A 10,670-nucleotide genomic window follows, 5' to 3' on the forward strand; every position below is an offset into this window, starting at 1 on the left:
AGATAATTATTTTTGTTTGGATAAAAGAGAGATACACTATTGCATGTGCCCATTCTGCATTTCTAATTTGCTTGTCTTCTCTTTTATTGTTTCAGTTATGGCTGCATAAGTTCAAGAACCATCTTTACCTAACAGACTGGGTGGAAATAGATGCACCTTGAAGATGGGGGGCCTTACTGCGGCTGCTGAGCAGCAATATAGTTTGCGATGGAATGATTTCCATTCAAGCATTCTGTCATCATTTCGACATTTACGAGATGAAGAGGATTTTGTGGATGTCACCTTGGCCTGCGATGGGAGATCATTTACTGCTCACAAGGTAAAAAATGAACTATTTAAAATTAAACTTGAGTATGTTTTTAATGAACCCAAACTCATTCAAATTTTAATTTCCCAGGTTGTTCTCTCAGCATGTAGTCCATACTTTAGAAAACTTCTCAAAGCAAATCCCTGCAACCATCCAATTGTCATACTTAGAGATGTCCATGAAAAGGATATGGAAGCTTTATTAAGATTCATGTACAATGGTGAAGTCCATGTTGGCCATGAACAACTTCCTGACTTTCTTAAGACAGCTCAGACATTACAAGTTAGAGGCCTTGCTGATGTTAATAACAAAGAGAACAGGATACCTACCATGGTAAGTCTTCTGTTGAACTTATGATAGCCATGAATAAAATACTGTTCACAATTCTTTAATGTTTATTTTGTGTGTTACAGAATGAGTCAGCATGGCCAATCCCCGGAGATGATGCCCCTAGTAGAGAATCTGCTGCTGAAGGTTCACTTTCCCCTCCCCCTAATAAAAGAAGTCGAACAAATGATGAGAGGCACACACCTCAACACGACAGAGACTTATCAAGAGATCGAGAGAGAGAAAGAGACAGGGAGACAGATAAAAGGGACCAAGATCGAGAAAGAGAACAACTTAGAGAGCAGGACCGCGATGGTTCCCCAGCTGCTCGCCGCACACCTCACCATTTGCTCAATAATAGTGTTGGATCTGAACATCATTCGCTTCTTGGCCAAGCTCTTGAAGGGGGTCCTCAGGTATTTATATTTACAAATATCCAAAACTTTTCTTTATTTACATTTTCTCTGGAAATTTGCTAGCTCTTCTAGCCTGAATAAAATACTTTGTTTCATCATGTAATTTTCAGTGATAGTTCCGTAGTAACACCTCTACTAATCAATGTACTTTTCTCCCTGTCAGAATAAGAATGCTGATTCGTCTGTCCATATTTCTTCCCATTCGACTGTTGATGATGACGAGGAAAGTAATTCAGGCAGTGACACTGGAATGTCAGAAAGGGGAATAAGTGGTTTGGCAGACATGGTTCATCCAAAATCAGAACCTTCAGACTACAGTTTAGAGGACAACAATGGGCATGGACCTGGGAATGGCTCTTTGACAATGGATTCACACCGATCTCCAAATTTTCCAGCTGCTTTACTTGGCCTTCAAGGTAAGTAATATTAGTGTTCAAACCACAAGTATTGTGTTGTCTATAAGTGGGATTTTAACTTGCTTTTCCTTTTTGTGCCAGCAGGGATTCCTGGTCTCCTACCTGGACCATCAGGACTTCATGCAAGTCAGGAAAACAACTTCGGTAAGTTTTTCTTGTTTGTTTGCATTTGTCTTATCTAGTAAAATTCAGAAGTAATTTTTAAAAATCTATGTAGGATTTGTTTATCCTCAGTACATTTAAATTAAATTTTACAAATTATGCCAACATTTAAATTAAAATGTGTTCTTTTGCACAAACTTGCCCTATATTACAAGGCAATTTGAAATTCTCAAAATTCTAACCAAAGGTACAACATTACAGTAATTTTATATTGTGGTCTACAGTGCTGTGCACTTAAAAGTATTCCTTTTCACATACTGAATGGTTGCTGTGATGAGGTATCCTTTCTTACTATGTACAGTAATTTGTGCTAGAATGGAAAACTTTCAGTTTATAGATCTCATGATTGGTCAGCATTTAATATTTCTGAGTGGTTTCTTATCTAGTGTGAAGTTTGCATTTTGCCATCTTCATATTAGAAAAACTTGCTTGTATACACACTTTCAGAAGTTTCTTTATGAAACAGCTATACAGTATAGCAGTAAATTATGAAAGAAAAATAAATATCTAATTGCATTTATATCAAAAAATTATGGCAATGCCCTCCAAGTTGTAATCTGTGTAGTGTAAAAATTTGGTTGTGTGTAACATCTATATGCTACATGGAATTTAGAATTTCTCTCATTTGGAAAGTGGAGTAGTTTGGGTAGACATTGAATCATTTTTTGGCTTATGAATGCATGTGTATATGCATAGACGTGAGTTACTGTGGAGCTGCAGGCTGGCCATGGAAACTAACGGCTGGCCTGGGCTTCCAGGGAACACGACTGGGCCCATACCAGGATCCATTACCGCACCAGGTTCTCAACCATGGTACACGATGCCCAGTCTTATGGAGGCCAGCATCAGTCAAGTAGAAGAGTCATCACTACATCAGCCCTACTTCCCACATCAGGTTTCACGTGCTCTTCATCCTAAACCCAAGTGCCCAGAATGTGGGAAGGAGTATTCTAACAATTCCAACCTAAAGCAGCACATTGCTAATGTTCATTTGGAAGCTCAACATTGGGAGACTTGTCCAGTCTGTAGTAAACAATTCAAGACTAGACAGTACTTACAGGTCCATATGCTATCCTCTCATGGCATTCGACAGCGCAAGAATTATCAAGCTGGTTCTTATCATTCGTCATTTGGAAACTTGTGATTTCCCCAGCCTTTGTTTTAAAATTGTGTGGTTGTTATTGACCATGTGATCCCACCTCTAAATGTTAGTGGAGGTTCTTCACTGGCAATAAAAGTGTAACAAAATATTTGTGAAAGAATTTTGCATATTTTTATTCATACAGTAGTAATTATGTAACAAGTAACAAAATTGCTAGATATTCAAGATAGTTTGAAAGTATTACCTTGCAATTATTGTGAATTGAAGACTGTTTATTTAATATCTTCTTTTTCTTGAGCGTATACATCTTAGTTTTTAGTATTCTGAGAGGATCTAATTTTTGTCATTTTCAAATGGCTGCCTTTGACTGTAAGATCAATTGTGTGGGATTACATTATTACAGTTATTGTAAATGTTAACTATGTAGTTCACACAAACGGTCAGCCTCCAACACGCACTAAGCGATGGCGGTGTGTGTTGCAGAGCGGCCGGTGTGTCCATACTGCGAGCGAGCATACAGCTCTCCAAGCAACCTGAGACAGCATATAAGGAACGTTCATATGGAATGTTCTCGTGACCAGTGGCTGCATTGCAACGTATGTGGGAAACCTTGCAAGACGAAGCATTACCTCATTAACCATCAACTACAAGCCCATGGTATCCGCCAACGACAGCAGCCATTCCCTTTTCCTGAACAACCTTTTTAAATCAGCATGTTCTTCATTCAGCCAAGTGTAACAAGTCAAATTTCATTAGCTTTAATAAGTCATGTTCCTTGTTTTAAAATAGTTGTCATTTTCCTTTCACTGCTATTCAGAATGACACATTCATTTAGATAATATCTATCTATCATTCTTGTATCCAACATTGCATGGTGTGATATTTTAGTCATGTGATAAAAGTGTTTCTCACTATTTTTCTGAGCAGGTTAAGATTAATTGTCAATGATTGTATTCTGAAAGTATGATTAATTTATAATTATTTCATAATCTTCGCAAATTTTCTGTTTATAGTTAATATTGGATTTGCATTATAATGCAAATTGCTTATTTGTGATATTTTTTTATTTGTAATTCCTCTTTTGAATGTATTTTCTTTATTGCCACAGTTTTGTGTACTTCTCAATTCTCATATTTGAATGTCTTTGTGTATGCCATGTCTCAGCTCAGTGGTCCACTTTGAATGAAAGTAAGCTCTCTATGTATCAATTATTGAGTTGTTTTGAAAATGTCACAAGTTACGCCTGATGTATGAAAGTGTTCATGTGATCTGAGTCCTAGATGTGACAGGGTAAACTCAATTTCCACCAATTCACATTGTGTTGTCCTCATGGTGTAATCAGGAGCAGCTCTATATCCCCCTTGTTGAAGAAAACTAATCTAAATATTATTTCCATCATATGCCTCAAAAAACTCAACACAGTTTGAAATTGGAACTGTGTTTTACTTAGCTTACTTTCTTTTCAATTTGTGCCTTGTTACTCATAAATCTCAATGGATTCATTTTGTATTTAGAAAGCCAAAGAAGTGTGGACTGAAATTTCAATTTTACTAGGTTCGAAAGTATTTGTGCACTTGTATTGGCTGTGGTTTTATTTTATCAGCTGTTTGTTTTTATTTATCTAATCTAACAGTGTGCAAGTTAGACAGGACGATGGAATTTTATGCATTGGTGTGTTCCATTAAGTGTGATGTAAACAACCAAAATTGGAATACGGTCTTTAAAAAGAAGAATCAGGCATATACTATTAGTATGAGTAACTGAGAGTATTGTTAAATAAATGTGTAAAGAAGATATTGTTGTATTGTATGTCAAAACTTATGAGGTTTTGCAGTGTAATTTATTATAATATAAACAAATTTCATGATATTTCTATCCCATGGAACTATTTTTCATTTCCCTGACACTCAGAAATTTTCTCTGCTGACTGGTTAAGATACCTGGCTAGATTCATCTTGAGTGATTTCTTACCAATGTCCAGCACAAATTATCTAATCATTGAACTTTATCCTGATTTTTATAAACAATTTTCAGTTTTGAGAAAATGACTTATGTTCCTTTCTTTTTATTTGCAGTGAACCGTCGAGGTCTGGATATGATGCGAGTTCGAGCTACAGATCCACGGCCCTGCCCTAAGTGTGGAAAGATATATCGCTCTGCACATACACTGCGCACTCATTTAGAAGATAAGCACACTGTCTGTCCTGGGTACCGGTGTGTACTCTGTGGCACAGTTGCTAAATCTCGTAATTCCCTCCATTCTCATATGAGCCGGCAACATCGTGGTATTTCAACCAAGGATCTACCAGTCCTTCCTATGCCATCTCCATTTGACCCTGAGCTTGCTTCACGGCTTCTTGCCAAGGCAGGAGTTAAAGTCACAGCAGCAGAACTTCGTGCTAGAAGTTCCCCCACTGGTCCCCCAAGAAGGTAAGAATGTCACCTTCCTTCTGATTTTGAAAAATTTATGTTTTGTAGTAGCTTCACAGTAACTTATTCTTTTCTGTTTGGCAGGTCTGACATTCGACTGGATTTGAAATTGGACAACAACATGAGATTCTCAAATGCCCCCTCTGAAACTGGCAGCAGTATTGGGCGAGGTGATGAGATGGACATGGACCCTGAAGACCTAACTGTGCCTAGTCACAGGTTTGGAGGTGTCGATATTACAGCTGTTAGTCCACCTTTAAATAGCCTCAATCATCATCTCGAAAGAGAAAGGGAGAGAGACCGAGAACGAGAACGAGAGCGGGAGCGAGACAGAGACCGCGACCGAGGTGACAGAGGCGACAGAGGCGGTGGTGGTGTCCAGGCCACAATCACCAAGATCGGGCCTCCCTCTTCACCCAGACATCACCCTCCTCCTCCTCTACCACCCACATCACAGCACCATCAGTTACACGGCGCAGTGATGGCAGCCAAGTCTCTGGATGCAGCAAGAAACAGAGGTGGTGCGCAGGAGCCACACACAGGTCCCCCGGGTTCAGGCCACCACAACCCCTTAACGGGCAGTGCCCTATTGGACACATACCTCCAAATGATTGCAGAAAGTGGTCTCGGACTGAATCTCAACAGTGAACAAGCTGCCCATGCTGCAGCAGCAGCAGCCGCTCATGCAGCCAAAATGTCTGCTGAACTCCGGAACAAAAACAACAATGAAGTAGACGTTGATCGTAAAATTATGAATGATGCTGAGTCATCAGCTGGGGAGGAAGAAGAGTTCAGTGAGGAAGAGCGTGAGGCAATTACTGCAGAATAGGGTTTATTTCACTGTAGACATTTCTATGTAGTAATCCATGACTTGAATCTATTTTAAATATTGCTGGATTACTGAACCAAAGATGGCTTTCATAGAATCTTCAACAGTTTTTTTTTTCCTTTTTATTTCATATTTGATTATATGAAGTATGCCAGTTTCTACTGGTGAATTCAGGGTATTGTTGCTTGAGATTCCATCCAACTTTCCCATCTTATGCTGCCCACAAGGTTCCTACGGGCTGTGGTTTTCCTGCAGTTCTCAGAAGATGTTACGCTGTTGTGGAATAAATAGTATTTATTTTGATGCATGTTATGTGTCGCTATGTTAGTCTCTGATGTTGTTAAACTTTGTTGTTTTGTTCTGTCTTCTTGACAATTTTCACCACCTTATTGGATGGGGAGTCAAGGTTTCAAGTTTGTTTTAGTGATCTTTATTTGAAAATCTGTTTTTAACTTGTGTGCCTCTTAATTGGTACACTGATGTCAGTACAACTATGCAACAAACCTCAGGGTCTCAAGATATTCTTGATATTTATAATATATCATAAACAACTCAGGTAGGTTTTGATGTTTATACATCAAACAACATAACTTCAGTACAATATTGACACGTTGGTATTTGTCTAGGATTGAAAATAGATGTAATTTGTTGCAAGCTGCAACTACGGTTATACTGGTACATAAAATAGTTAAGGTTTTGTATCGTTATTATTTTATAGTTTAAAGGAACTATATGCATGTTCACTCACACAATGCATACTTATGAATGTGTTTCTTCCTCAAGTACAAAGATTTCAAACCGGGTCAGTTACGTAGTAATAGGTAGTTGATCTGTATCATAAATAGCTGTGCACTTTTGCACTTATTTTATTTTGTTGTGGGAGAGGCTCATTCCCCTATTTACCTATTTACTACTACCTCAGTGTGGATGAATGCAGACAGGGTGGAGCATTTTGCTCCGAAATACTTGCACATTACACGTGCAGAAAGTCTCTTGAGGGAAATGGGTCTTCAGAGATATCGCAGCTCTTACCCTTCAAAGGTCTTTTCTGGAATACTCTTCTGAGGTATTTTTACAGGTATATTTATATCTGAGTATTCTTCAGAATTAAACCTTATTAATTGTTAGTCACTTGAGATTGGTAAGAGGCTGCATTACAAAATATCATTTCATACGGGTAAATGCATTCCACACATACCTTTCTCATAGTTGTAGTCAGAGCGCTTCCGAGGGATCTGATCCCTTATTCCGTTCTACCTCATTCATAACATAATGTGATTTAAAGAGTCTCTCCTTTACCATGTTTCTTGTGGAGTATTAACCTGTGATATTACAGGTAAAGGCGTGATATACTCCCAACTGCTCAAACCACCCACCCTAATACTGAGATGGTCATTGAGTCCCATTCACATTATATATATTTTTATATATACATACTTGTTCTTTTTAGTTTGCTCATTCTGTAGCAATTCATTCCTGTCATCTGTTGTGTACCTGTCTCTCATGTCATCTAGTATCCCACATATGTTTTCTGACCAAACCTATAAATACTTAATTGTAAAGACCTGTCAGAGGGCCTCCTCCACCTCAGCAATGGGTGGGTTTGAAAGCAGCTCATGCTGCTTTATTTTCTCTCCTGAACTACAGAGTATTGTTATATTATTCATATCAACTTTCTTCAGTCAGATATTATTCACATGTATACCGTAGTCAGGTATTATGTTACTCCGATACAATACCACTGTGTAAGCACTACCAATCAAAACTGTTCTGTGATTGACTATTCAGTGCATCATTGATGTACAATATACCTAACAAATCCTGTAATTGCATTTGTTAGATCAAACCCAGGGCAGCATTAAGATATATTAAAAGAAACGGGTCATTTTTCCTTAAATTTATGAGTTGATAGGTAAAAGATGGATTGGCTTGTTGATATTAGTATGCGTACTACTTGAAAAATGGATTGCAAGATGGGGAATTTTCCAGCATGCATCAGTTAAGTGAGATAAAGGTGTTCTTTACATCATGTTGATAGAATACACTAGGACTGTTGTTGATGTTTTGTTGTTAATTTGTTGAGAGCCATCACAGCATGAAGCTGTGCTTCACAATATTTGCTTCTGTAAATGTGAATGTGTGCTCTGCTTTGTTTGCAAAAATTGCCACATTTATGTGTGCTTACTGGAACTGTTTTGTATAGATGACATTGAAGAGAGGGTGCTCTTGTGTGTTTATGTATGATGATTTTATTAAAAGTAAATCAGAGAAAATATATGTACATAAAAATTTAATTGGAATATGGTTGAAAGATTTAAAAAATTAAGTTTGTTAGTCGTTCTAGTGTCTGAGTAGCTTTGTTGCCACTGTAGACAAGTTGATGTTAGCAAACAAGAGGAAAAATAAGTCTTGAGTGGATCGTGGCACTATAGTCCAGGTACTGTTGTGCCCAGTTATTTAGTTCTAGTGCATGTTGCATAATGGGGTAAATCTCTTATTGTTATAAATGCATTTTTTTCTTTTTAAATGTGGGGTTGTATAATACCAATTTAAAACTCAACCAGCCATAGTCTCATTGGTAATATTTATGCTCCCTGAGTGTGAAGTTGTTGCGAGCTTATTTATAATAAATACAGCATTATAGTACTGAGTGCCATACTGACCATTTACCTGTAAGGAAAACATCGTAGTGTGTGTCAATGCTGTGTTAAAACATGCTCTTTAAAAGCTTTGATAGGTAATTTCAAACACAAGAAAGGTTCCTAAAGGTAGTTTGCAGTTCCTCAACAAATTTTTGAAACTTTTGTATTTTATTTTTTTAAAGTTGTCGTGTTTTGGGATTTTAGAATTTGCATCCATCATTAATTGGTTTTGATGATGGTTGCTGTTGAGGATCTGTGTGCCTTGAAAATTTAATGCTATTAGAGCACTTGCATTTATTAGCCCTCATAAAGCATGAAGGTGATAAGGCTGAAATGTGGCATGTTACGGGTATTTTCATGATTCTACTCAAATGTACGGGTTTTTCCAAAGAGAACCTAAGGAATCATCAGGAAATGAAATCATCAGAAGCTATTTAAAGAAATTTGACTCTTGTCTTTATTCAGTTTGAAACAATGGGAAATTTGGATGGGTAGTATTTGTTTACTGCTGTTTACAGCCAGACACTTGCCTGCTTCTTCAGGTGTTCACAGTTCCTATCTTGTACCCTTGACAAATCATAAGAATAGAAATTTTTATAGTGTATGATGTAGACAAATGCAGTTTTTGCATAAATGCATTGGATAAGGTTACATTTCTCATTACATATTTTTCCATTACCTGCCTGGGTTTCTATGTTTGTTTCTCTGAATGATTGGATTTTATCCTGTAGTTTGTACTGCATTAGATTTAATTTGACTTTTGTTTCCATTGTGTTCATATTTTGATGACTGTAGATTTATCTTTTAATTTTGTATATGTCAGGTTATACTAAGAATTGTACAAATAATAGTCATTGAAATTGTTGCCATTCAGAACATACTACCTCAACCTTGTATATTTTGCTATTCATTAACACAACAGTATTTTGTTTTAGTTCGCATGGAATAAATATTTCAAGGTGTTGTTTTCTGCTCCTGAATCTGAGTTTAAAATTATTTTGTTTCTTTAACTGTCTAGTTTTGTACCATGGTACATAATTTGGCATTTCCTCCTTATGTTTACCGTCTTTCAGTCATGGTGATTGGAAGAATTTAATTTATTGTGTTTTAGTACGGTGGTGCATTTTTGTGTGCAGAGGGAAAATGTCTACAAATGCTCACAATTATTCTGAAATGGGAATTTTCCCCACCCAGTCTATGATGCACACAGGTGTTCAATCAAAAAACTAACATTAAATAGTAAACTTTCATTTGATGTGCTCTTGATACCTTACCTCATTTTTGAATAAAGACATTTTAATGAGCAGTATGCTGAAATTTTATCTGATGAATCTGTGAATGAGTCTGAGTGATACAGTACTTGCGTTCTAAAACATTGAGGTTGCAGCTTAGCACAGTGTTGATATTGACTATAAGAAGACTTTGGAAGATGAAATTTGTCCTGTCATGTTTTGTGAGCTGGCTGCATGTCAGCCATCTGATGAAAAGAGCCGACATTAGTTGTGTTTTTAAAAATTCTCACTTTGCCTCTCAGTAATTTGTACCTACTAGGAAGACTGAAAGTTACATCCCATATTTGTTACTTGTCCATGACATTGTAGCTCTTGTTTTTATTCAAGTTTTAGTTACTGCTGAACTGAACTCTAATTATGTAGCCATGATCGGTTTTGTAACAGTTTTCTAAATTTACGCATTAAAATTCTCCCCAGTGGTCTTTTTTTGTTGCTGTTTATAGTTATGCTGCCTGAACTAGTCAAAATTTTAAAAAATAGAAATTTATTGGTTCTTTTAATGAAAGACATTTTTTGTTTTTATATAGCTGCCTTATATTTTGTGTGCAAAATATTGGGGATAGACCTAGACCATGAATAATACTGCCCTTGTGATATTTTTAGAAGATTGACCCAGTTACTTAATGTGTTGAGAAAGTGAAATTTTGTGAGTATGCATTAACTCTTCCCTGTTCAGCACTGTGCTGGCTGTCATACTAAAAATTCAGAAGATGTTTGTTAGAAACTGATAGTTTGTATATATCTATG

At 36.9% G+C, this 10,670-nt stretch overlaps 1 protein-coding gene across 7 annotated transcripts in view; it reads left to right on the top strand.

Annotated features, from left to right (window-relative positions):
• Positions 1-10,670, top strand: part of LOC113217323 (protein abrupt) — a 15,492-nt gene extending 4,822 nt beyond the window's left edge. The window contains exons 2-8 of one of the 7 annotated variants that reach the window (XM_026437164.2): positions 96-319; positions 398-640; positions 721-1,050; positions 1,214-1,466; positions 1,548-1,610; positions 4,806-5,160; positions 5,245-10,670. In XM_026437164.2, the coding sequence (XP_026292949.1) occupies positions 164-319; positions 398-640; positions 721-1,050; positions 1,214-1,466; positions 1,548-1,610; positions 4,806-5,160; positions 5,245-5,989 (2,145 nt within the window). In that variant the 5' untranslated portion in view covers positions 96-163 and the 3' untranslated portion in view covers positions 5,990-10,670. Of the gene's footprint in view, positions 1-95; positions 320-397; positions 641-720; positions 1,051-1,213; positions 1,467-1,547; positions 1,611-2,386; positions 4,606-4,805; positions 5,161-5,244 lie in introns of those variants that run through there. The other 6 variants (XM_026437167.2, XM_026437172.2, XM_026437170.2 and 3 more) reach the window with 6 other exon arrangements.

The sequence above is a fragment of the Frankliniella occidentalis genome, unplaced genomic scaffold (assembly GCF_000697945.3).
Source record: "Frankliniella occidentalis isolate FOCC.00 unplaced genomic scaffold, Focc_3.1 Scaffold5, whole genome shotgun sequence".
Taxonomy (NCBI): Eukaryota; Metazoa; Arthropoda; class Insecta; order Thysanoptera; family Thripidae; genus Frankliniella; species Frankliniella occidentalis.